Source organism: Balaenoptera borealis (genome assembly GCF_965194805.1).
Source record: "Balaenoptera borealis genome assembly, chromosome: 1".
NCBI lineage: Eukaryota > Metazoa > Chordata > Mammalia > Artiodactyla > Balaenopteridae > Balaenoptera > Balaenoptera borealis.
This window is the reverse complement of record NC_138860.1, coordinates 133,152,875-133,180,803: the sequence shown is the minus strand read 5'-3', so window position 1 is coordinate 133,180,803 and position 27,929 is coordinate 133,152,875. Positions and strand designations below refer to the sequence as shown.

The 27,929-nt window shown below is 38.2% G+C and overlaps 1 protein-coding gene and 1 long non-coding RNA gene across 2 annotated transcripts in view; one reads left to right on the top strand and one right to left on the bottom strand.

The window, feature by feature from the left end:
* The first annotated feature begins 1,173 nt into the window (after positions 1-1,173).
* Positions 1,174-18,917, top strand: LOC309613564. The gene is made up of 2 exons (XR_014235791.1): positions 1,174-10,067; positions 10,751-18,917. It is a non-coding gene; the product is annotated as an uncharacterized lncRNA (long non-coding RNA).
* Positions 18,918-21,122: 2,205 nt separating this feature from the next.
* Positions 21,123-27,929, bottom strand: part of PTGER3 (prostaglandin E receptor 3) — an 81,323-nt gene continuing 74,516 nt past the window's right edge. The window contains exons 3-4 of the mRNA XM_082358519.1: positions 24,899-24,990; positions 21,123-22,010 (exon numbers count right to left, since the gene is read on the bottom strand). Of these exons, the coding sequence (XP_082214645.1) occupies positions 22,007-22,010; positions 24,899-24,990 (96 nt within the window). The 3' untranslated portion in view covers positions 21,123-22,006. The remainder of the gene's footprint in view (positions 22,011-24,898; positions 24,991-27,929) is intronic.

Here is a 27,929-nt window from a genome sequence, read left to right as displayed (position 1 = left end):
GAGGTCTCTGGTGGACCAATGTCCTGAACTTGGCTCTCCCACCTCAGAGGCACAGGCCTGACACCTGGCTGGAGCACCAAGACCCTGTCAGTCACACAGCTCAGAAGAAAAGGGAGAAAAGAAGAAAAAAGTAAATAAAATAAAAGTTATTAAAGTAAAAAATAAAAAAAATTATAAAAAATTAAAAAATAACTTTAATAAACCAGACAAAGAGAACCCTAGGACAAATGGTAAAAGCAAAGCTATACAGACAAAATCACACAAAGAAGCATACACATACACACTCACAAAAAGAGAAAAAGGAAAAAAATATATATATCTATATATATTAAAAAAAGGAAGAGAGCAACCAAATCAATAAACAAATCTACCAATGATAATAAACTCTAAATACTAAACTAAGATAAAGATAAAACCAGAAACAAATTAGATGCAGAAAGCAAACCCCAAGTCTATATCTGGTCTCAAAGTCCAGTGCCTCAATTTTGGGATGATTCTTTGTCTATTCAGGTATTCCACAGATGCAGGGTACATCAAGTTGACTGTGGAGATTTAATCCGCTGCTCCTGAGGCTGCTGGGAGAGATTTCCCTTTCTCTTCTTTGTTCACACAGTTTCTGGGGTTCAGCTTTGGATTTGGCCCCACCTCTGCATGTAGGTCTCCTGAGGGCATCTGTTCTTTGCTCAGACAGGACGGGGTTAAAGGAGCAGCTGATTCGGGGGCTCTGGCTCACTCAGGCCAGGGGGAGGGAGGGGTACAGATGCGGGGCGAACCTGCAGCGGCAGAGGCCAGCATGATGTTCCACCAGCCTGAGGCACGCCGTGTGTTCTCCTGGGGAAGTTGTCCCTGGATCCCGGGCACCTGGTAGTGGCAGGCTGCACAGGATCCCGGGAGGGGCGGTGTGGATAGTGACCTGTGCTTGCACACAGGCTTCTTGGTGGTTGCAGCAGCAGCCTTAGCGTCTCCTGCCCATCTCTGGGGTCCGTGCTGATAGCCGCGGCTCACGCCTGTCTCTGGAGGTCGTTTAGGCGGTGCTCTTAATCCCCTCTCCTCGCACCCCAAAACAATGGTCTCTTGCCTCTTAGACAGGTCCAGACCTTTTCCCAGACCCCTTCCTGGCTAGCTGTAGCGCACTAGCCCTTTCAGGCTGTGTTCACGCAGCCAACCCCGGTCCTCTCCCTGGGATCCGACCTCCGAAGCCCGAGCCTCAGCTCCCAGCCCCTGCCCGCCCCGGTGGGTGAGCAGACAACCCTCTCGGGCTGGTGAGTGCTGGTCGGCACGGATCCTCTGTGCGGCAATCTCCGCTTTGCCCTCCGCACCCCTGTTGCTGCGCTCTCCTCTGTGGCTCCAAAGCTTCCCCCCCTCCGCCACCTGCAGTCTCCACCCGCAAAGGGGCTTCTAGTGTGTGGAAACTTTTCCTCCTTCACAGCTCCCTCCCAGAGGTCAGGTCCCGTCCCTATTCTTTTGTCTCTGTTTTTCTTTTTCTTTTGCCCTACCCAGGTACGTGGGGAGTTTCTTGCCTTTTGGGAAGTCTGAGGTCTTCTGCCAGCATTCAGTAGGTGTTCTCTAGGAGTTGTTCCACATGTAGATGTATTTCTGATGTATTGGTGGGGAGGAAGGTGATCTCCACGTCTTACTCCTCCGCCATCTTGAAGGTCCTCTCTGTAATTCTTATATTTTCTGAGCTGAACTAAACATGGCCCCTTCTAACTCGGAGAAACTGACAACAGCGAGAAACAAAATCTGGTCCAAGAAAATGCACCCCAACACCCTGCTGCAGACCCTTCACTTAATGTTGTCCTTATAGCTTTGCAGTTTTGTGAAAAGCAACACATGAGAGATTTTGCTATCACTTAGAACTGTGGGACGTGGTCTTTAGTACAAAATGTTTGCTCTCAAATTCAGACTGTGTCTCTGCCTACCAGGTGTGTGTCTATGCATATGAAATCCAGAGAAAAGGACTCCAATAGACTAAATTAGGATGTTGTCCAAGGACTTGGAGTCATAGGACAATAGATCTTATACAATCTAATCTGATTTGATTTGGCATAGGTACAAATGTTTTTTTACTGAAAGTTTACCTTCTCATGTAGTGCTGAGACTGTACAGATGTAGCTATGTATTGCTATCGTTTGCTTCATGTCAAATTAACAAGAAAATATTCACAAAACAGCAATTCCTTCCTCACAGAAAAAGCTATATTTATCTTTTAAAAAACATGATTCACAGAAGTGCATGAAAAAAGCACCTAATGGCCCTTTGAAAATCTCATTGCATGATTGTAAACATCTGGCATGTTTCTTATCGTGGAAAAGGAATTACTGGTGCACACAGACTCAGTAAGATTCTTTATATTTCGCCCTGAAACCTCTCTCCAGAGTCCACCATTGTGGACTCAGAAGGTAGAGAGTACTAAATATTGTTGAATTTAGATGAGATGGATTCAGTAAGGCAAAGTTAAATATCTCAAGTGTACATCCAACACCAGAAAGGGTCTTAGGTAAAGGAGATTTTGAAATGACTTTCAGATATGTCACGATTTCCATAGAGATGGTAGCCAATATGGGATGAGAGAGAAATGAGAAGTAATCTTAGGACCGTGCTGGCATCTGCTTTCCCTAGACCCTTCACAGGTGAAGTTGCTGAGGTCCCACATTCGCATAATCAGACACCGCTGTCTGAGTGTACCCATCAGAACCCATACTCTATATACCATGGACTATGCCCTGGGCTCTGGGTTCATGCCATCTGGACTTGAGTCACTGCTCTACCACACATTACTTTTATGAATTTATGCAGGTTACTCAGTCCCCTCCTTTATTTACCAAACACTTGTCTAGCAATTACACTGAGCCCGGCACTATTTGAGGTTTTTTAGACTCTTAACCCAAAAAAGTGAGCACCATTATCACTCCTAGTTTACAAAGGAAGAAACTAGGTAACAGAAAAAGTAAGTTTCCCCAGCTAGAGAGTACAGGCCAGTAAGAGCCAGAAATCAGACCCAGGCAGTTTGGTTCCAGAGTCCATGTTCTTTACCACTACTCAACTGGCCAGACTAAACTGTGGCAAATAATTTTGCTTCTTCATGGCTGTGGTGAGATTTAATTAAGATAATCCACACAAAACATCATACAATAGCAGGCATAGATCCACAGTCAGTCTGTGGGTTCTGAAATTAGTCTGTTGCTATAAAGCTGGTATGTCTGGAAGGCCCTGAGTGTTCATGAGTTCTCCCCAGCAGTCCGCCCTGCTGGTACAGTCTGCATACCTGGACTTCTGCTGCAGTTTTCCTGTTTGACGTTCCTGTTTGCAGTGTGACTGTGGCCCAAATCTGACCTCCAGGTTGTTTGGCTGGGGTCCTGACTAGTTTTGTTCCAGGAGTCATGTGTGCCTGGTCACAGCTCTTATGTTTCACGTACTGCTACACTTTACTTTCCCTTGTTGATTTGCTCCTGCATGTCCTTGGGCAGGTTTATATCATTCCAGGTATAACTATGTAAGAAGGTTTTTGGTGACCTGAAGTAGCATGATAAATTAGACCAGGAATAAACTCGAGGGGCTCAGACCTGGGTTTAAATCTTAGCCTCAGCGGCACGTTCTTGAGAAGTCAGTTATCTGCTGAGTGACTTAGTTCTCACTGGTAAAATAGGGATACGAATTTTTACTGTTAGGGTGATTGTTAGAATTAAACATGATATCATATGTGAATATATCTAGCACCATGTTTAGGCTAAAGTAGACGCTCAACAAACTTACTTTCTCTCAGCTTCCAAAAGTAAAGGGGAGCTCCATATGTCTAGAAAAATAACACAAGTTAACTTTTGCATCAGACCACACACAAACTCAGGTTCTCACACTGCTGTAGACTGGGATTATCGAGCTTCAGTTTGCATTGCTGGGACTTAGCAAAGCTGATGGGATCACGCATGGCTTCATCAGTGCTGAGTACTTGCAGCTCAAATAAGCAGCATGATATCATTTAGAAACAGTCACACTCCATACACTTTTGTTTATTTATCTGTGTATAAGTGTTCTAAAAATTTATACTTTTACATGCTATGGTTTGTCTTGTTTTGATAGGATGCATGATTGTTTGTGCTTGGGAATCCTAAGAAACAAGATTTTTTTTAAAATGTCCATAGTAATCAAAACATAACCTAAGTACCAGAGAACACAATCATGGGTTTCATCGAGGCTGAAGATATAATGAGTGTAATGGAACAGTAGAGTTTTCCTGTAATGCCTGAGAAAGAGCCTGATCACCCCTCACTGCTGGGAGGAACAAGTAAATGCTAATCATACAAAACCAACACTCCCTGCAAAACAGAACATGAACCTTTGAGCTTTACATGTTGCCATTAATCTGAAAATAGCTGCATACTAATTTACACTCGTTTTTGTAATATTTAAAGAAAGTGGAGGGACACAATCTAATCACAGAGACTGGAGACCGGCACAGTTCCACATGCAGTTAGTTTAGCAAGTGTGTCTGATTATTCTTTTATATACTTCATTTCTTGAACAAGACATTTTTTAATTATATAGAAACAGATAAGCATGCTTTTCTGAAATGGGCCTTGCATGAACCGAGAAAGAAAAATGATCAGCTTCATTTAACTTGAATTGTAAATAATTTTTCAAGTCGATCCACATGCTTGGCTTAATCAAGATTATGAGTTCCTGGTTCAAGTGCCTGAAAATTGAGGTGAATGTTCTGATCTTGGTCAAATTGGGATCCTTTGAATGGGGGTTTGTAAAATCTTTGTTATAGTTACTGCATTTTCAGGATGATATTGCAACTACAGATGTGTTATAAAATCTAAGTTTTCTCTCCATTTTCTTACCAACCTGAGACATGCACATCAGGTTCAATTCTCAAGTCTTGAGTAAAAATGTCTTGTATGTTTGTCACAAAGTAAACACATTTCCTGCAGAGACCTTTGTCCTCAGTCTCTGTACCTCAAAGATGGAGACAGGGACACCAGGGAAAGCCAATGAATATCCACTCAAATATATTAGTACTAATCTATTTTAATACCAGAAAGCATCTTTATCTTCAGTGGGGGTATTACAACTCTCTGTATCCTTTGCTACAATTTAACCTCATCTTTAAATGCTGCTAACTAGATAGAGGTCAGGTGTGAATGAAAGGAAGGACCAGAGCCCAGATGGGAGCTGAGCTACTCCTGACAATTCTGCTCTTGTTGTGGATGGTTCTCCTGCTGAAATGTTTTCTCTACCTATAGCTATCATAAAGAAAAAAAAAAAAGAAAAAAGATGAATTACAGCGTGTTTCTCAAAGGCTCTGCCAGTATTAGAATACGTTCTTAGAGTTAAATATTGGAATAGATTCAGACATAATTTATACCTTATCCACAGAACTCCACATGTCTCTTCATGTGTGGAGTAAAGGGTTTGAGAGAAAAGTTTTTAGTGATGGGGAGGGAGTCACACACACACACACACACACACACACATAAACACACGTACACGCATGGACATGCCTACAGGTATAAAGATACAAAATGTTTGTTTTTGTGCAAAATGCTTGGAACAGCTTAAGTCCCTAGAGTTAAGATCTTTTCCCTTAAGAAGTTTAGTATTTCATCATTTTCTATGTGTGAAATACAGTTCCACTTTCTCCCTAAGCCCTAAATCACTTTCTGATGTTTAATGAAATGAATAGTCAAGCAACATCAAATTAACCCCACGCTCTAAACTGTCCAGAGAGATGGAGGACATCCTCTTCAGGTGTCCCACAACACCAGAGTATACTTGAGATACTGAGTGGGAACGGAAGAACAATCCGAACAAAAGGAATGGCATGTTTAAAATTGGAGTCAAGGATTGTAAAGTAGTTCAGAAGAGTACACTTGAAGGGAAGGAGGGATGGTAAAGTTAAACAAATGGTAAAGGTCAGGATGGATTTTGTAAGCTTTGTGAAAGAGTTTGGAAAGCAGTGATATGCATCATTAACTGAAAAGAAAAAAATGTCAAGGACATTTGTACTGAGATTTAATTTGCTAAGAGTTGTGTGGTCACTGATGCATTCCAGTCGGGGCTGCTCACATTTTGGTCAGGTTGTCATATGTTAAGAGACACACATGGAACAGATAAGTGAAGCTCTGTGTACTCCAGAGCAGCTCTGTTCAGTACAGATTTCTGTACCTTTTAAACACAATACCTGATAATAAATTCTAGCAGTTCACAAATCCATTGAGAACTTGAAATGAGGCTAGTGCAATGAGGATGGTAATTTCAGTGAAGGAAAAATAGATAGGCTTGTTGGGGATCAAATGCTAGGAAATATGGGCATAATTCCAAAACCCATTCTGCAAATCCAGAGTAATATTAAGAAAATGGCCAATTTTGGTGACTGCAGGACAAGCCAAATCTAGAGAATGAATGAGTCACAGTCAAGAGGCAGATTCCCGCAGAATCTGGCAAAAGTTAAGGAGCACAGCAGGCTTGTAGGAAAGTCACAAACATTCTTCTAGACCTGATTCATCGAAGCAGAAATATTTTAGAAACACAAGATGTGGTCCCCACAGGTTGCCCTTCATCAATCTTAAAGGAGAACAGATGGAAGTAAACATCCTATTGCCTATGAAGTGATCAACCAAGAAGAAAACAAGTGAAGAAGATATCTTGAGGGTCTTTCTTTTTGTGCATCTAGAACAGTTGGCTGTACACTGGTAAATATTTCCCACTCCAAAATGGACACCATTTATAAATGCATATTAGTCCAAAACTATGAGAAGTTTCTTTTAAATAAATACTGGTCTCTCCACCTGCAGAACTCGACTCTAAAATAATTCAGGCAACTGATCAAGAAGAGTTAAGACATGCCTGTAGGACTAATTCCTTCACCTCACTGAGTCATAAATTCCTCATAAGTAAACTGAGGGAGTGTGTTTGTCCATCTTTCAGGGAGAAAAAGGAGCACGCTCCATTAGCAAACTACTACTTTCAGACAAAACCAGACTAAAAACATAAATGAAAGCCAAACATGCAAGAAGTGTATTTTAGAGTGAGATTCTGTTCCACACAGAGCTAAACTGATGTAAATTTCATAATTATGCCTCACCTTTCAGATATAATATCTGATAATAAATTCTAGCATTTCATGTTCTTTAAATTTATTCTTTTCCTTTTAAAATGCAGTATTAATCATTTTCATTTCAATGTGTCCAATAAAATCTAAATGTTAACCATTCATTATATGTTTAATTATTTTCACCTTTGTCTTAATTGTATTCTTACCCTGACTTTTTAATCAGTAGTTTATTCATGTTTATGTTTTCATTTCCACTATTAAATAAGAGAAAATGGCAACAAAAGATTCAAATAATTTTGCATTACCATTGCTCAAGACAAATTTAGAGATACTGTAGCACCTATAGGAAGAGACAGTAAGAAATAAATGTTTGCTAGCTGATTACTAATCTCCAAATTTGGTATAAAAAAAGGTCATGTAAGGATGTCAGTGCATAATTCACAAAAACACAGATGTACTTAAAGACAAATGTATCAAAGCCAAGAGTAACCTTTTCTGTTCTCTGTACTTCAGTATCATTTGCATTTAGTTAGAGTTCTAGGACATTCATAGGTGATGGGGAGACATGCCAGTGTACCTTCAGCAGGGAAATGTATAGGTTAGAAAAGGTGGAGACTGATTGGGCAGCACTAGTAAAGAAAAGGGAAGGAATACCAATATTTACTGAGCACCACCTAGGTACTTATTTATGCACTTAATTATCTCACTTACTCTTCACAACAGCTCCTTATATCATTGCACGTATATTTCTTGAACACCTGCAACGTGGCAGGCACTGGGCTTGGTAGAGACAAGGCTGAACAAGAACAAGCCAGTCTCTGCCCTTGTGAAACTCACATTCTAGTACAGAAAACAAGGAAGTAAACAGACAAACAAAAACAAATGACAAATTAGGACGGGCACACCATGAAGGAAGCAAATGAGCAGAAGTAACAAATAATAAGAGGAAACAACAACAGACAGGAAGATCAAGAAAGACTGCTTTAAGAATGGATTTAATTGCTAATCAAAAGAAGAAATAGAGCTGTCCAGATAGGAAATAGCAAAAAGAGTGGGGTAGCATGTGCAAAGGCCCTGGGATAAGAAAGATTCTTATGTCTACTGAGTTGGAGGCAAAAGCAGAAACGGAAAAATCATTAGGAGGCTATTGGTGGTGATCTAGCTGAGAGATGAGTTTCTCCTGAATTAGGAGTATTAAAGATGAAAAGAAGTGGACAGTATCAAGATGTATTTTGGAGGTAGAGATATATTTTGTGGTAGTACTTGCCATATTTATTTATTAATATCCCCCACATAACAGATGATAAATAGCCTAAAAGAATAGGAAATTAACTAAACTCTTATAGTAACTTCAGCATGGGGTTATGAACCCTGCTTTCTTTAAAGCCCTTTCCACTACATCACACTTCTTTGCTTTATTAATTCAAGGTCAATGTAGGCTTTATAGAGTCCTAGAAGTAGAAGCATTTGCCAGTCAAATGATTTTGAATTAGAATATTCTTTAATTACCTGGACAGTTTGCAGATTTTCAGTTCGCAAATCCAAAACTTCATTTCATCTGAAAGGGGCACCGCATTCTATGAGCACTCCAATATATTTTTTCTGTACAAAATGTCAAAATACTCTTGCATTTCTTCCAAGGATGTGCTGACTTATCCCCATACATGTGGAAAATTTTCTATTGACTAAAGCAGCAATCTGTAGCAATTCTGAACCATATGCTGTTCTTACCATAAGTCTTAATTGGGTAATTTGAGTGACCAAACTGTTCTTTCCAGCTTTGGTAAAAATATGCCTGTCTCTGCCCATATTTAAAATGACTGGTTGCTGATACTCTCTCACCTCGCCAAGTAAATCAACACGTGAATAAGGCTTGAAATAAGCAGGTTTGGGTTCAAAAGCTAAGCTGGAAAGGACCTTGCTCTTCATAAACTCAGTACTTCTGCAGTTTTGGTTTTTATTATTATTCTACCTTTACTGTTGAGATTCTGCTCACCAGTACTTCCATTTCTCCTTTTTCTCTGTGCATGATAGGCTTGTACTTCCTCGTCCTCTTGGGTTGGCGTGACGTAATCCTTGCTCTGGAAGTAGCTAGGAGCTGCTATACAGTTCTCCCCTCCCCCACTGCAGGGTCTAGGGATATTCAGAGCCTTTGTTAGCCCGAGTCCCTGATGAGGATGACCTGCAGAGACTCCCCCCAACTAACCCTCAACAGACATGTTGTATGAGGGCAAAAGAGCTTTGCTGTTTTAAGACACTAAGATTTCAAGGTGTATTGTTGTTGCTGCTGCATAACCTCATCTCTTTGACTGCTATAGGTTTCCTCACATTCTTGACATGAAGGAAAATACAAATTTCCAAATTAGAGAAGCATGACAGACAGTACCGTTGGCAGAAAATGAGGAGGTCTGGATTGAAATGGATCTGGTTTTAATCCAGTCTCTGTACCTTACTGCTCTTTGAGCCTTCTTTTTCTCAGCTGTAAAAAAGAGATAATAGCATAGTTGTGCTATGACAATTTAATATGTCAAGTGCCTAGCAGGATGCCAAACCATAGATGATGTTCAATGAAAATAGCTATTTTGGGGAGGAGTAATGGTAAATAGACTAACGGTCTAGAAGGGTATGCCCATGTAGGCAGGACTGAATCTGAAGAGACTGCAGAAATGGGGGGACAATGGCCATTTATCCCCTCGCTTCCCCTTTCTTCTCCCCCTGCAAGCTTCTTCCTAGTCATGAGCATGCCTTTCTGTCCCTCTGTGTACCCTGATGCTTTCTTTGCCCTCTTCCAACTCTGCTGTTACAAACTGCTCCCAGGAAGGTATGTATCACTCATTAAGTCATTCATTAAAATAGCTGCATTTTAACAGGAAATAACTTGAGTTAATAAACTAAAGCTCCAACATGGTATTCATCTCATGTTACTCAGGTGAAAAGCAGTGGGGTACCTTTCACCCAAACCCAGGATGGCAGAGAGGATTCCCCAAACTTGTTAGACCCACTAAGCCAGGTAGGTCTCCTGGGTAGTCTTTAGAGAAGGCTTTGATAAGGCTTCCATTTATGAGTCTGTCTGGAATCTGCTGGGAAAAGGACCATGATAGTTTGGCAGGGTCTTCCGTGGGCTCAGGAGTAGGGACAGGCAGGACCAGTACTGTGTGTTTGCATGACTTGAAAGTTTGCAGTGCCTTTACATGCTATCTCCACGTTAAGCCTCATTGCAGGTGATAGAACTAAAGCGTAAAGCTTTTAAATCATTTACCAAATCCACATAGAGGGGAAGCGGAGGAGTATATATCCAAAACCAGTACCTCTGGTTTCAATTCTAACACACTTTCTCCTTTTTACTATCACAGTTTTTTTTCTGTCCCTGGAGGAGCAAATTTGATAATGTCTCTTGACTTTAAGCTCACATGCTATTAGAAAATGAAGATATTTCTTTTTCGTCATATATTTGGGAATGTGAAATTATGCTTTCTACATTTATAAAGTAACTGAAAGGAGACACATCAGGGTCAAAAAAACTATAAACATGCTCTTGAAAATAAAATTCAAGTGAGGTATCCTGTATAGCAATTTGTTCTGGCTGAGAATAATACCCATAGTTTCAGAGAATTTTCATCTCTTCCTACATGAATGAAAAGAGAAGGAAATGAGGAAGGATGCAAAATTTTAAAGTCCTATCATTTCTTTAAGAAACTATAGGGACTTCCCTGATGGCGCAGTGGTTAAAAATCGTCTGCCAATGCAGGGGATATGGGTTCGATCCCTGGTCAGGGAAGATCCCACATGCCGTGGAGCAACTAAGCCTGTGTGCCACAACTACTGAGCCTGCACTCTAGTGCCCATGCTCTGCAACAAGAGAGGCCAACGCAGTGAGAAGACCATGCACCACAATGAAGAGTAGCCCCTGCTCACCCCAACTAGAGAAAGCCCATGTATAGCAACAAAGACCCAATGCAGCCAAAAATAAATAAATAAAATCAATAAATTTATATTAAAAAAAGAAACTATAATTATTTTCTTGTGGCTAATATAATTTCTAATATTCTTTCTCTTCCCAATCAATTTTAAACACTGGAAACATCTTGAAAGATACAATGAAAATACAAGATTTGTAGCCAGGCAAGCCTGGGTTTGAACACTGGTTTGATCATCTAATATGCTGGGAAAGCAAGGTAATTAAATCCTAATTTAGAGATGGACTTCAAGTTTTTCATCTTTAAAATAGAAGTTTACATTAACATTCTCATAGGATGGTAGTGAGTATTGTATGAGATAGTGAATAGAAAGCATTTATATATTGTAAATTTTAGAAAATGTTACTTCTCTTTTCCCTTTGCATCATATAGATTCACATTGATTCCTATTCCCAAGTAACACACAGTCAAGATTTTATTAACTTAATAAATATAGGCAGGAAAGAAAGAAGGGAGGGAGAGAGGGAGGGAATGAAAGAAAAATCCCTATTAAGAAAAACAATTCAAAAATAAGGTAGAGATACTTTTCCTTCTCTGAATGGTCTGATATTGTTCTATCAGCAGAGATTGGAAGGCCCTGGAGTTATCCTGCCCTTGGCCTCTTTCCCCAGTAGAGACATAAGAGATATAAAACCTCTTTATAACATTTCTGATAATATCACTAGAAACTGGTCCTTTGTTCCAAAAGCAGAATCTCCTGCTTGAAAGACTTTTAGTCGTGTTTGATTTTGTCATTTATTAATGGATGAAATTTTCTCAGAAATATATTTTAGGGCTGCTAATCTCATCACTATACACAATTACACATTTGTCTTTCAAACAACTGACCGGATACCTAATGTAAACCTATGAGACAGAAGAATTTCCCAGTACCCAGTCTAAGACTGGTCTTAGCTGAAATTGAACTGTTTATGCCACCTCAGGTAGCTATTTCCATCTTCACCTAATAGGAGAACCTCTGTGGGTTTGGGCAGTTATCTCCACCATAAAGAAGACTTAGTTTCTCATACAGTTTCAGAGTCTGAAATGTGAAATGTGAAATTGTTAAGTACGTGGTGAGTGTTGTCAAATGGATCATATCAATGTGTTCCCTCTATTTCCGACAATCATTGGTATATAGACAGATACCCTAGGATATTATAGGCATTTACGATTAGGTTTTACTGGGGAACCATTTCAAGAAAATGATTTGTTCAGCTGTGTACTAGATTAGTAACACAGTTGGGTGTTGGCAAAATCTTCCACTGCGACTGTGAAAACAGAGCAAGAAGTGTTGATACAAAAAAGAACTTTAGAAATATGCTGAAAGTTTCATTATTTTTCCAAAAACTATTGCATCACTTCCCAGAAACATAAGTCCATGTCTTTTCAACCACTATTTTTCTTTTTTTTAAACTATTTGGGGCGTACATAAATACAGCGATGAAATGAAAAAGTACAGCCAATGGAATTTTACTGGCACAACCTGTAAGTCAGGATTAGATTAACACTGAACAATGTTCTGTGTGATCATGAATAGCTTTTAGACACCTCCAGAGCACCCACATGACCTGGTGTCAACAGTCAGACCTACACATCAAAGAGACTAGGACAAGCACTTGACCCTCTACCCAAGATGAGATTTCAATTAGCAGCTAAAACAGAGGTACCACTGCTTGTGATGCTCCTTTGAAGGTTTATCTGTGCACAGGCATGAAATCATAAATAAAAATCTCCAAATAAGCAAGCTGACTCAAGAAGGCAGTAGCTGGACCACCGTTACCCTCTGGGCTCAGTAATAATATCATATACCTGTTTGAATGCCCACTTGTTCAAATGACTTTGTAAATCCTTAATTATCCTCTCTTAAATGAGTAGCATTTGGTTTCCCTTCAAACTTCAACCTCTAGATAAGTATATTGCTCTGATTTAGAACTTACCAGAGTAAAAATGTGACTATTCAAAGCAGTGAAATCAATCTGAGTTGATAACATAAGTGCAGGAATTCTTACAAGCTCCCACTCTTCCCAACATAAATAGAGCAATTTGACTTTCATCTAATTTGTTCATTTAAAACCTGGTACAAAAACAAATATCTTTCCCACCACTTGTTTTATGAGCTTTTTACTGTTTCTTTTTATTTATAGGAAAAACTTCCAGATATTTCAGTGTCAGAAATATGATCACTTTTGAATTGTCTTTCCTAATTGGAGCCAGGGCTGGCATGTGTCATTGAGATATTTATTCCTAACCCATTAAATCCCCAAAGCAACATCATTTAGGTCTTGTGATCTTGAAGTTTAGATTTGGCTTCCTCCCTAAATCAACTAACCATTCTGTTATGGTTGAATTGTTCCCCCTGCCCCAATCAAATCCATATGTTGAAGTCCTAACCCTTAGCACCTCACGATGTGCCCTTATTTGAAAATGGGGTCATTGCAGATGCAATTAGTTAAGATGAGGTCCTGCTAGAGTAGAACAGGCCCCTAATCCAATATGACTGGTGTTCTTATAAAAAAGGGAAATTTGGACATGAGACACACACACAAGGAGAACGTTACGTGGGGCGATGTGTCTACAAGCCAAGGGATTCAAAGATCGCCAGCAGACCACCAGAAACTAGGAGAGTAGCATGGAACAGAATCTCCCTCACAGTTCATGGAGGGAACCAACACTGCCAACTCCTTGATCTTGGGCTTCCAGCCTCCAGAACTATGAGAAATAAATCCTGTTATTTAAGCCTTCCAGTCTATGGTACTTTGTTATGGCAACCCTAGCAAACTAATACACCTTATTCACTGCTGCGGCAGCAAATAGTCTCCTTGGCTGATTAGTGATTCCCTTTTTATCTCTGTTCCTATACATTAAATGAGAATATTTTGCACATTAGTGGTGTTCCCAGTTAGCCTTCAAAATGATGGACATGTTTTTAAAAAAAGGACAATGTCTTTCAGCATTGCCTTGGCCTTCCATAAGGTGAAAAAAGATGAGACTTAGAAGAGAGAAGAAGACAGTTTGTTATCTGCTTACACCTTCCTCCAAAAAAATATTGTAGCCCCTGGCTGGGTACATACTAACATTGAAGAGCATTTTGATAGAAGTGTGAGCCTCAGTCATAAATAGTTAGAGCCAACTGGGCATTCAGCCAGTGTTTTTAAGGGGGGAGCTAAGCAACAGGTGGATTTCAAGTAGGAAAATAAATAACGAAGTATATTTGTAATCAGGAAAGAGAGAGGAGCACTACCCTGATCATTTGGAAAACCAAGGAATCCACAAAATCAAACTAGTCTTTAGAAAATAGAAAAGGAGGACCGATGTCAAGCGAAAAGCAGCAGTCAGCACCGGGATTGAAGTCCTAGTCCTAAGAGAATCTGGATCAAGTGAGTTTCCTAAACTGCAGCTACACTCCCAACTTCCAGCTCTCTGGACCACATTTGACATATGGAGTTCTCAAATTTTAGTGTGTGAGAATCACTTGGAGGGCTTCTAAAACACAGATTGCTGGGCTCTAGCCCTGGGGTTTCTCATTCGGTAGGTCAGATGGGGCCAAATAATTTGCATTTCTAATAAATTCCCAGGTGATGCTAATGCACTGGTCTAGCGATGTACTGGACTACATCAATGTTGTCACATCTGCTTGTTGAGAAGAATCACCCAGGAGAAGCTTATTTTAAAAATACAAAATCCTAGGTCCCATGCCAAACTTTCTGACTCATAACCTCCAGGGAAGGGACCAATATTTTCTATTTTAATAAACTTTGAGTGATTAGTATGATTAGGCAAGTTTGAGAAACACTGCACCAAGTCTTCATGAATTCCCTTTTTGCATCTGTCACTTTCCCACATGGTACCAATGGGTGGGTTTTGCAATATGGCAATAGTTGTACGAGAAGTTAAGAATAGCACAATCACTGAGTTCTGTAACCCTAATCTATTGATACTGCCTATAGGCCAACAACAGAACTGCACTTCTCTTCACGGACAGATGCCCTGGGACAAGTCTTTCTTAATACCAACTGGCCCTGGTACTGTGACATAGTCCAGAGCCCACACTGAAATAGGCCCAGGTGATGTAGCTTTTGCTGGCAACTTTAATACTTCTCTTTTGCTCCTTATTATCCCATAACCATGTCTTGCTTCCAATATTAATGGGGTCCCTAGCCTCAGGTTGTTTCCTCTTTAACTTCACAAGTACTTAGTGTGAGTTATACTCTAGCAGTTTTATTTCAAAACCACTTTCTCTTTTTTTTTGGCAGGAATATTCTTGCTGGCACCTGCAGAGGAAATCTCATTGGTTCGGCAGCTGGTTGATGGTAATTCAAGTTAATTGTTTAAAGGGTGGTTGGTGATTTGCAAAGAGCTTGTAGTAAAATTATTTGGAGCCGAACTATGCCCATGTGCTGCTTTGGTACACATATAGTTCCTCAGATCCAAATTCCAGCCACTTACTCAAAAGTGAGGCATCCCGTAAATGGCTTTCTTTGGACCATCTTTTACCTCTGGGGATTTATAGTGGTCTTAAGAATAGTGGCCTCAAACATATCATATCTAATCTTTTCAGCAACCCTAAAATGTGTTTGTTACTCTTTTACAAACAAGGAAACTGAGGCTAAATGAGATTAAATATAGAATCTTCAAGGTCACATGACTAGCTAGTGTCAGTCAGGATTCAAGGCCAACTATCCAACTTCAAAGCCTGAGCTGTCTCTACAAGACTACAGTATTCTGCCTTTGAAGAAATTCAGGATCAAGTTGGAGAGCAATATTTCAATTTGTTATTTTTTTCTTGAGTTTCTAAGATTGCATCTAAACTTCAGTCAAGTGAGATAAGGTTGTGGCACTCTTTCTCAGTTTTGTCAGTTACTTCCACAGAATCTCTGCCAACTTCAAGTGTAAATACAAACCTAGTTCTGTGACTAGAAAGTCAACAATTGGATGGTTATTCAGAAAGTGTGGCTAATTACCTGCTTTAAGTAACATAAAGACAGTTTGGACTTTGAATTATCTTGAACTTTTGCTTTTGCTCAAAGTCTCATTGCTGATTGTTTCACATCTTCTTTCTGTTCTTTCTTTCACCAGCAAGGACTTATTGAATACCAGTTCTATGCCATACACCAGACTCAGGGATGAAAAACATATCCCTGCCTTGGCTAGCAGAGAAGATGGGCAAATACACCAACAAATTACAACACAGATGGACGTTTTATCAAGAAGAAGGTTTCCTGATAGAAGTGGTACTTGAGTTGAAACTCATGAAAGATGAGTTAGGATTAATCATGTACAGAAGAGGAGAAGGGAGTATCCAGCCGAGAAGGAACATTATGAGCAAAGTACAAAAGGGTTGGACAGCAGTTTGGCATTGCTGGAAAACAAGGTGGATGTGGAAGAGGAGACCAGAGGCTCAGCAGAGACTAGATTGTAGAAAGCCCCATAGACTAAGTTAGGTTGTTTTAACTTTATCCCTAAGGCTATAGGAAAATATTAAAGATGTTATGAAGGAAAATAGCATAAACAGATTTTCATTTTATTAACAAAATATTACTCTGACAGCAGATGTGGAAGATGATTAAAGGGCCCAAGACCAGAATCAGGACATGGGTTACTGGGGTAATTCAGATGGGAAATGATGGAGGCATAGATTTGAAACATGGCAGTGATGATGAAGAGAATTGAGAAATACTGGTAGGATTAACAGAACTTAAAGGAAGGTTAGATATATAGAAAGAAGATTAACTCAATCTTTAATTTTTTTCCAAAGTCTTATTAAAAAATATTACTATGTTTTCCCTCTTCCCTCCAAATTCTCTTAGTATGACATTTACTTAATTTTGCTTGAATATCTATTTCTATTCTTTACCAGCAGAAGCAGGAGCCTCTCCCACCACCACCCCAACAATCAGCAAGTATTTATGGAGCACTTATTACTGAATCATACTTTGTCTAGTCTTATAACAAATTTACATCCTTTTGTTTTAATCCTGAATTTCTATTGGTAGTCTCTGTTTGGTTTAACCCTGTATTTTACATGGCATTTTGGTTTTTTAGTGTATAATCTCTGCTGCCCTTCCTGTGCCATAGTATTTTAGTGCTTATTACTTAAGTTCTCATGTTTTCTATGTACACTTGCAATTTTATTCTTTATTATTTTCTCTAAGTAATTCTAAATAAGTACTTCTTGTCTATTTCCAAAGCATTTAAAAAGATTTAATATTTCAATTATAAGTTAAATACACTGATAAAAAACCATGATCAGCAACTACTAACTTTCTTTAAGAAATCAGCTAATGACTGTTATTCATTTACTATGGCTCTGGTATACTTATTTCGAAAAGGAAAACACTATACTTTGCTCAAAAAAGTCATAAAATGAAAATTTTCTACTGCTCTCATATGTGCAAATTATGTTCATTTTATTCCACAGGCTATATATCTTCAGCAATACCTTCATTTACTTCTAAGTATAGTAAAATTCAGCTCATACACCAATGTAAGAAATAACTTAGCTAACCAAAAGACAAGTTAGTTTTATATGTAGTTTCTATTTATCTCATTTATTTTTTTTTCTAACAGCAATCGCCCCATATTCAACAAATATTTGCAGTTGTTTTCTTCAAGAAGTCTAAAGAAGACTCTCTGCACCACTCAGATTTAAAGACTGACAGAAACAGCACATCAAAGAGGAAAAGTAAATAAAGAATCAACTGTCAACTAAATGCTACCTTTCCCCATATTGTGCACACCTAGTGTCTTAGGCATCACTCATGTAGATTGCAGTCTGGCCACTTAGACTCGCCATCAAGTTTTTATTGAGTAATTTCTATGTGCTTACCACAGTGCTAGGCTCTGTAGGTACAAAAGCAGAGGTCCTGCCCACAAGGGGCTTACAATATGGTTGAGTATTAAAAAAAAAAAAAAAAACTACAAAAGCTCTTAAAAATGCATATTGTACAAATTATTTTTATATAAAAAAGCATTTCAGATAATGACAATAAAATAAAGTCTTAGAACATGAATAAAGAGAGAAACATTTTAATCCATGGGGTAAGCCTAGACATATTTTGAATTAAAATATTTAGTAAAAGCCTGGATTAATGAAATACATAAGCACAAATATTTTTTAAGACAGCTGTTAAACATTTAAGTATTCATAGTAATTAATTAAAAGCATATCAAGCAAGGTATATTTTATTCAGATCCTTAAGGTGTCTGAATAATTACAATTATCTTAACAATAGACTTCTTTTAAATGTGCTTCCAACTACTGAAGATGTTGAAAAAAATTTTGTTCTCTTAAGTAGCTTATATGGTTTCCTTATAACCTAGTTTTCGTTATTTATTTAATTTTTAAAAGTCGTTCTTGTAGACACTAAAAATGTAGACCAATTGAACACTGTCTGAATTTCCATATATTTTGTGGACCAAGGTCCCCTTATAAGATACATATACACATTTACATACAAAAGATAATGACTTTAATTTTCTCCTCCTTCCTTGGGAGAATTTGGATAAATATAACTTCTGATGGAAGCTTAGTCTTCTAACCCTAATATTCCTTGTTTCCTTTCCTTGCCCTGGCTCTGAGATTTCAGCATGGCTTGGCATGCCTCTTCACATTACCCTGTCCCAATCTCTTTTGGGAACAGCATAGCTGGATTTTTTTTGCTTTTGTTTATTTTGTTTCACACTGGGTTGCAGTGGTGCTGAATGAAATCACTGGCTCTGCAATAGAATGTTGGTAGAAGTAGGCAGGAGTTTATTTCTTCCAATGCAAAAGTCATAGGTCTATATGTAGTCAAGAACCAGGTGTATACAGCCCATTTTTCATGGTGTCAAATACTGTACTAGTGTTATGAGACCCATGAAGAAAATATAAGAAATGTGTCTGTCAACCATGAAATAGAATTTTGTCAAGGGAAAAAGACAGGCGTAATAAAAATATTTAAGGAATAATACAGTAATTATCGAAATGAGCACTGTATAACTTCAGAGCTGGGGAGAGAGGTAAGCAGATAACAAAGACATAGTAGTCCTCCCTTAGTTTCAGGGAATACATTCCAAGACCCTAGTGGATGACTGAAACCACAGATAGTACCGCATCCTATATATAGTATGTTTTTTCCTATGCATAAGTACCTATTTTAAAGTTTAATTTATAAATTAGGTACAGTAAGAGATTAACGATAATAACCAATAGTTATTGTACAAGCTCTTTTTCCTTCTTCACAATTTCAAGAATAGAAGACTTCTTCTTATGTAGATTTTAGCAACCTCAGCATATTTTTTTTTCTTTCCTTATTAAATCGAGAACTTTCACTTAAAGGAAGCACTTTACACTTAAAGGAAGCACTTTACAATTTCTCTTTGGCATATCCGAATGGCCAAGCATCACTACTCTTGGGCTTTGGGACTATTATTATTATTATTATTTTTGGCCACACCTTGCAGCTTGGGGGATCTTAGATCCCCGACCAGGGATTGAACCCCAGGCTGGTGGCAGGAAGCATGGAGTCCTAGCCACTGGAGCACCAGGGAATTCCCTGGGGCCATTATTAAGTAAAAAGCATATTAAGTGCTTGAACCCAGGCACTGCAAAACCTCAACAGTGGATCTGATAACTGAGTGGGCTACCATGTGACTAATGAGTGGGATACGGGGGACAAAGTGATGATTCACGTCCCAGGTAAGACAGAGCAGAACCCTAGGAGATTTCATCACGCTACTCAGAATGACATACAATTTAACACTTATGAATTGTTTTTTTCTGGAATTTTCCACTTAATATTTTCCGGCTGTGCTTGACCACTGGTAACTGAAACTGCAGATAAGGAGGGGCTTCTGTACTTAAATTGTCCAAGGTCTAAGGACAAGGTGAGATTCGAACATGTGGGAGATGATTAGGTTTTGTGTGGGCAAAAGTAACCATGAGGTATTAGAATCAAGAAGAATAGCATCCAGGGATTTGTTGTTACATAATGTTGATTCTGTCCATGACATTTCAACCCACACAGTCAGGAAGCCAGTTTATAGTTGAAAGTGAGAGCTCCTATTATACAGTTGGAGGTAAGTCTAGATAAAGAATTAATCACAGTTAATACTTATTGAGTACCTATTGTGTTACACTCACTTGACGTACCTTATCACAATAACCCCACAGGTAAGTATTACTGTCTTTAGTTTACAGATTATTTCATTGAGACTAAATGAAATTAATTAACTTTCTCAAGTTCACAGAGCTAATGAGTGGCACAGCCAGATTTAAATCCAAGTTTGATTCCAAAACCCATGCTTTTATTACTAGATCACATTGTCTTATAAATGGCATATCATTGTAATAAGTCTCACATCCCACTGTGCTGTAGGGAGAACAGTAAACCTGGAATCAAAAAACTTAAACTTGGATCTGAATTCCTACTTATGTTAGCTAAGTGACATTGGGCAAACCCTCTGTAAACCTTACCTTCTTTTGTAAAAATAAAACAGTAAATAGATGACAGCTAGACAACCACATAGCTGGATGATGGACAGATAGAGAGGTAACAGGAGTGTGGATATTCCTATGATGGTCTGCAAATTCTACTTGCTCAATAAAATATGTTGAATTTAAACCTGAATAAAGGGATTGTGTACAGCATGTTTTGTGCCAGTTACATAATGCTTGAATTTCAATACATATTTAATGAAAATAATTGTAGTTTGCAGCTAATTCACACTGGTTCAACTAGCCAAAAAGAATGATTCAACTATTTTGGTTTCATCACATTGACAGAAATGACAATGGAGTCACAGTATAGGCTCCTATTGCAAAACTACTGATACCATATTATCATCTCTTTCCAAGATATCCTTGTATGTGACAGCATGGCCCTTAGGTGCCTAAAGAAGGGACACTCAATAAATATGTGTTGAATTAAGTGAATGTGGCGAGGGAAAAGAAGGAGGAAGGGAGTGGGAAAGAAAGACAAGAGAAAGAAATGTTGGTTGAATTTATGAGCAGGTAAGGGCACATTAGCTGAGAGATAGTAGATGACTCAAAGTATTTTTTTAAAGTTCACAGAATTTCTTATTTCAGACAAACTAGACCCTTTTATTTCATAAAAAAGTAACAAAACTTGATAGTTGATAACTATGTCATTTATTAATTTTGTCTTTTGTATGCCACCCAAGAAGAAATTGTAAGAAATGCTGAATTGATAGTGGTGGATCGGAGACTGCACCCGGATTTTTTAATGCTCCAACTCAACAATTCATCCCTTAGCTTCATTATTATTTTCTATGACATATCAAGACAGCCCTTCGTTGCATCACACCTTTCAGTCTTCAAAGACAGAGAAATAACAATTATGCTGATTCCTGAGTTACTAAATGACACATAACAAGAATACAGACTTAAGGGCTTTTAGTTCCCAGCTTAGCCCAGAAGAACATATCTCCAAAACATTAATCACACATTTTGCATAAATATCTTTGGTCATGGTACCCTCCTGCCTTCATTTGGCATCCTTTTCTATCTCGTGAAGTTTATGTCTTATTAATTGAATTCTTGCTCTCAGTAAGTTGACTTTTCACTGACAAAAACTTTTACTGATTTTTCAAACTCATATTGTAAAATCAAAACTACGATAAAATGTAAAGATATCCACATCAGTTGAGATTCACATAAGGGTTTGAAGCTGGGGGAAAACTCCTGAAGGATGGGGTTTTCTTTTTCTCATTTTTTCACCAGTCACCATCTGTGCAATCGTGCCCAGCTTCTTAAATATATACTCAAAATCCAGTCCCAGAAACCAATTTTTAATACTCAAAGACACGTATTGCAGTAATAAACTTGGTCTCAGTGGATATTACTGACAAGAAAAAACATTAAAATTTTTAAAAAGATGAAAAAGAAGAAACAATCCAAATCAAAATATAAAATTCTCCTTCTCAGTTAGGAAGAAATACACAAACTCAGGGAAGCAGGAATTGCAATAAAAAGTCCACCTCCGTTCTTTCATTATCTGTTAGAATAAAGAGAAAAAGATATAATAAGCATGGATAGGAATACTTTTGTTTTTGTATGGTGTGAGGACTAAGATGTAAGTGTGAAATATAATGTCTTAGACATCAAAACATTCTTGTTTGAAGTAATTACATCTGTGTTTTGTAAATAAAAACAATTTAAATAATTCTGGATTTTGGATCATGTAAACCTCTGGATCATTTAATTATGCTAAGTGTATGCCTTCATTCTGAGCAATTTTTCTGGTTTCCAAGATTGTAATCCAGAAGAATAATCAAATTATAAAACTATATCAATTGTATAAACATTGAATGGTCAAATAATCTTGCCTTAAAAACAAGCCCTAATCAGTATATAACCACACTCTAAAAGCATCAGGAAGTGTACTGATTAAAAGAGCCATGAAATACAATTTTTCTCCTATCAAACCAACAAAGTATTGTGTGTGTGTCTTAAGATATATACAGTGCTGGTTAGAATAAAGCAAAGTAGAAACTCTCACACATTGCTGAAGAAATTTTAAATCTCTAGTAATTCTTTTTGAAAGCAGACTATAGGCATCTTTCAAGAATATTAAAAATTTATATATTATTTATTCTTTAAAGTATACTTTTGGTAAAAACAATCACAAATTTTTTTTTTAATTCTGCATTTCAGTCTTTGGGTAATAGATACAACTCTATTCATCACGGTGCCAAATTTGAACACACATAATGATTAAGTAAACTATAGTATATTCTTTTAATAGGCTATTACATAAATATTAAAGTTACTTTAAAAATAATTTGTAAATAATCTGAGGAATGTTTATTTTATGTTAAATGAAGTAAAAAAACAAGACACAGTAATGAGTATAGGGCTTCCCTGGTGGTGCAGTGGTTGAGAGTCTGCCTGCCAATGCAGGAGACACGGGTTTGAGCCCTGGTCTGGGAGGATCCCACATGCCGCGGAGCAGCTGGGCCCGTGAGCCACAACTACTGAGCCTGCGCATCTGGAGCCTGTGCTCCACAACAAGAGAGGCCACGGCAGTGAAAGGCCTTCGCACCGCGATGAAGAGTGGCCCCCACTTGCCACAACTAGAGAAAGCCCTTGCACAGAAATGAAGACCCAACACAGCCATAAATAAATAAATTTAAAAATAAAAAATAAAAAAATAAAGGCAGAAAAAAATTTAAAAAAAAAAAAAAATAATGAGTATATATTATCATAAGTATGTAAAACTAAATCAAGGAAAGTGTAGGGGAAAATGAAGAGAGAAATATACTAAAATGATGGTGGGTTTTTCTTGAGTAGTGGAAGTAAAGTTTAGTAAGTTGCCTTTCTTTCTAATTTTCTTTATTTTCCAAAGTTTCTATAGAGAGCCTGGCTTATTTATATAATGAGGGGAAGTATGATAAGATTTACTTTAAAAAATTAAAAGTGGGATTAGTATGAACCTACCAATAATGAGATGGGAGCTGGGTATCTCCCTACTTTTCCCTTCTTTTGTTTTCCAAGGGATCTGTGTTCATAGCAAAACAGTGCTTGTAATATGTATATTACAGGCAGATATCCAGGGGAAGGATATAAGATCATAAAAGTGAGTTGAGTAAAAACTTTATTGGCCTTGTGATTTTTGAGGTATGTTCCAGAAGCAACCAGCTTATTCTTATCCTTTGGGCATTGTTGCACAATATTTATTGAAAAACACATTTAGATCTTGCCCTGAAGAACAGAAGTGATTATCTCTCAGTTACTGCCACTATGGGAGAACAAATGGTCAAAGAAATTGAGCTGCTTGAATGTCCACATCTCTCATAACAACTTATATTGAGTAGAGGAGCTATTGTACTCAGCTGTACCCAGGGAATGAAATAAAATGAACATGCTGACTTTCCATTAAAAATGAAGAGTTCAACTTATTTGAAAAGACATGTGCTATCTTTGAAAATAAATTAAAACTTTTTACATGCTCTCATTAAAACAAAAAGATCACACAATGCAATGATACACAGAAGACTATTCATTCAGTTAACACTACAGTCAGTAACAAGAATATTGAAAGGAAATGTTTGAGGGAGGAAACTAATGCTCAAAATTTAGTCTGACCAAACGTGCATCACATTTGGCATTATGTTCTGCTTTCTGCAATGTTCATTCATTGAAATATATGTTTTATACAAAACAGATATAATCGAAAGGTCAAGTAAGAGTGTGCTAAACATATGGTGAACATGCTGAGTTCTGGTGCCTAAGCAAAACAGGGGTCACTTAGCGTTAAAATACTCCTGGAAGGATGGGATTAACATGTACACAATACTACGTACAAAATAGATAACCAATAAGGACCTACTGTATAGCACAGGGAACTGTACTCAGTATTTTGTAATAACCTATAAGGGAAAAGAATTTGAAAAAGAATATATATATATATATATACACATATAAAATATATATGTATGTATATATATGTATGTATAATATATATGTATATATATATAATATATATATGTATATAATAATAAATTTCTGTGCTGTAGACCTGAAAATAACATGACATTGTAAATCACCTATACTTCAATTTTAAAAAAATTTAAGAAATACTCCTGGAGACTGTTCTTACTATGAAAAGTAAGTGACGTGCAGGCTCTTTCACTACATGGAGTTGGTCAGTTCCAAGAGCAGCCTGGAGCCAGTCTCAGAAAGTTCTTAATTGGAGGAAATGTAAGTGAAGTTGTAAAAAACAACAGTAGCTCCTTGGGGAATCTAGTCCTCCTTAATCAGATGTGTGTGCTTAGTTTGCATTTTAATTCTTAGAGATATTCTGCCTTTGTAACATGAACTCGGATCAGAACAGAGAGATGGGGGAGGGCTTAGCTGTAGATCCAGACCGCTTCTACATCTCACCTTTCCAAGTGGTCACTCCACATCAAGGTTGAGGAGCATTGGTGGGGTAAAGAGGTGGAGCTGGAGGCATAGTTGTTTGTGTGGTGCCTGATCTGTGAACAGACAGAGGGTTTCAGTGGATGAATTATTGATTATGACTCCTTTCATCAGATGACACTTCCCTGAACATCTTTGAAAAAACAGCAGAGCCCCAATCTATACATCAATGCCCATCGATTATGACCGAGTAAACAAAGATGTTTTAGATATTATCTCCCCGAAACTGTCCCATTCCCGCCTCTGTGCTTTGACCCACATTCTATTTCTTCCCACACTGACACACCAGACATCACTTGAGAGCAGAAATCGGGTCTAATGTGACTTCGGGAGCCCTAGAGCATTTATCACAGCATTTGTTAAATGCCGAATGAAAGCTCACTGACTTCAGATGATCTTTATAGGTAAATCTAATTCTACCACTCTCCAGCTTTCAGTGGCTTCCTGTTGCTCTTAGGGTACAGATCAAAATTCTTAACGTTATCTGTTTGATCTAGCCTCCGGCTGCAACTCCAGCTTTGCTTTGAACCTTTTGCTACCGTGTGCTCAGGCCACACTAGCCATCCAGGAATGTCGCAAACAAGGTCATCCTCCTCCCTACCTCAGGGCCTTTGCACTTGAAGCTTCCCCTACCCAGAGTGCTCTTCCGTTCCCTCATCACCTGGCTGACTGCTACTTGTCCTTCAGGTCTTAACTTGGAAAATCACTTCCTCAGAGAATACCCTGTTGACTAGGACTGGTCTCCCACTGTGTGATCCACAATTTTCTTTTCAAGAATTCATTGTAGTTTGTAACGACTAGTTATTTGTGTGATTATTTGTTTAACACAAGTTGTTATCTCTAGGCTACAAGCTTCATGAGGGCAGAAACCATGCCTGGCTTAGCTTATCACTGCATCTCCAACAGCTACCACAGCGCCTGGCACGTAGGTGACGGTCGGTAAGTATTTGTGGCCTGAATGAACAACGCTGCATAATTTGCCCTGAGGCCCGTCCCTCAACAGCATTCTACAAATAATCGCTTAAATTCATTCGATGCAATAAAATATTGAAATATACACATTTCGACAAAGTTGAAATACATAAAAAGAAAATATACCTGAAAAATGTTTCCTTTTTATACATTTCTTAGTAATTCTCTTACAAGAACTAGCAAAATGAAATGAAATTCTTATAAGAAATTGTTATAAGAAAGAACAAAAAGAAATTGAATTCAATGTATCCTTAGTCAGTCTTTTTTATCAGATTGCTAGAGTCCTTTTTTTCTCAAGAGTATAGTTAAGATCATCTTAAATAGCATGTCCAACCCAAGTGGCGTGACATTATATAAAATGTCCAGACAGGCATGTGGTTCTCCAGTTCTTGACTGTGTTAAGCAAATAGACAATTTTTTGTTTTAGGAAGGCAGGGTTATTTGAAGGACAATAAAATGACACGTCTTCATTGCAACAAAAAAATATAATTTGGCCAATATCTATTTCAGAGCAAACAGAAGATGTTCAGGGACACTTTTTATAGAAACATTGTGGATCTGGAAGAGTGGTCAGAGTCGAGGTCAAAGTAGAAAAGAAAAACAAAACAGGTTTTCCTCTTCATTCTCTGGGACTTTCAGAATCCCCTGGGTGCCCCTGTATGAGAAGACCCTCCATCTGTTAAAGAGCAATCTGGTTAGATTGGGTCCCTTCACTAGAGGACCGCTAAGTTTCTCTTCCTGCTGTCATGCTGCTTAGGTTCTCATTTAGAGGACTGCTTTAACTAAGTAAATACACTTGGGATTGCATTATTTGTTGGCCCAACTTTAAGAGCAAATATAACAGTAGGCATTTGGGTATCATATGCCTGTCCAATGTCAAGTAGCAGGAAAAGAAGGAACTAAAGAGAAATGAGGCACTGCAAGGTAAGAGCCATGAGTTCTGAAGCATGGTATGGTGTCCTGTTCCACTCCCTAAACCACTCCCCTGGTGGAACCCATCTCCCTTATGGACATTCTCCGTGATTCACTCCGTCATTCACATTACAAAATTCTGCTTCACGGTCACACCTAATTCTGCAGCTTACTCTGCCCCTGCATTTCATGCCAATTTTCTCTCCTGTGTGTCTCTTATTTCACTCCTTCTCTCCAGTCTTCACGTCATTGTTCAGAGTCTCACCCTCATTCTTCTCGTGCAGTGTATCAATCTGAACTATATGAAATTCACTTTTTTGTTGGATCAAAAATGGTTGGATATTGATATATTATATCTGATTCAACCTAATAACAGCCTTCTAACTAACTAGTGTTTCTGACTGGAGTCTTTCTTTTCTCTAACACATCCTTCGTATTGTTTCCAAGGCAAACCTTGGCAAATCCTAAACATCTTTGAAGGTTCCCCATTGCTACAGGATAAAGTTCTGAAGTACCTAGGGTGCACCACTGAGTGGTTCCAACCTCCACCTCTGGGTTTATCTCCTGCTTCTCCTCTTCGTGTGACCCTTGATTCAATCCTGTAAACTACTCACACTTCCGGAAACCTGCCAAGGCTCTTTTACACCTAATTACTATGGAGTTTGCTATTCCCTTTCTAAAATGCCTCTCTCTACTTCTGTCCAGAATCAATTGTACTTTTCCTCCAAGATCCAGTCTTTTGTTTTCTTGGAAAAGTATCTTTCCTTCTATCATATATCCATGGCATCGTATACATTATTCAAGATGTAATTATCTCATTATATTGTACTGGATTGGCCAAAACGTTTGTTTGGGTTTTTCCGTAACATCTTACAGAAAAACCCGAACAAACTTTTTGGCAAACCCAATACTTATGAGTGTGTCAGTTTCTCACTTTCTGATTCATAGCAGGAGCCCAATAAATGTTTGTGAGTAAAACAGCATTCTAAGAAATAATTGGCTCTCCTCAGTGGTCAACATTATGAGGCCAAGGACTAACCAAATCTTTTGGCACACATAAGAACCTACTAGGTAGAAATCACTTTATCAGGCATAATGATATGTTCATATT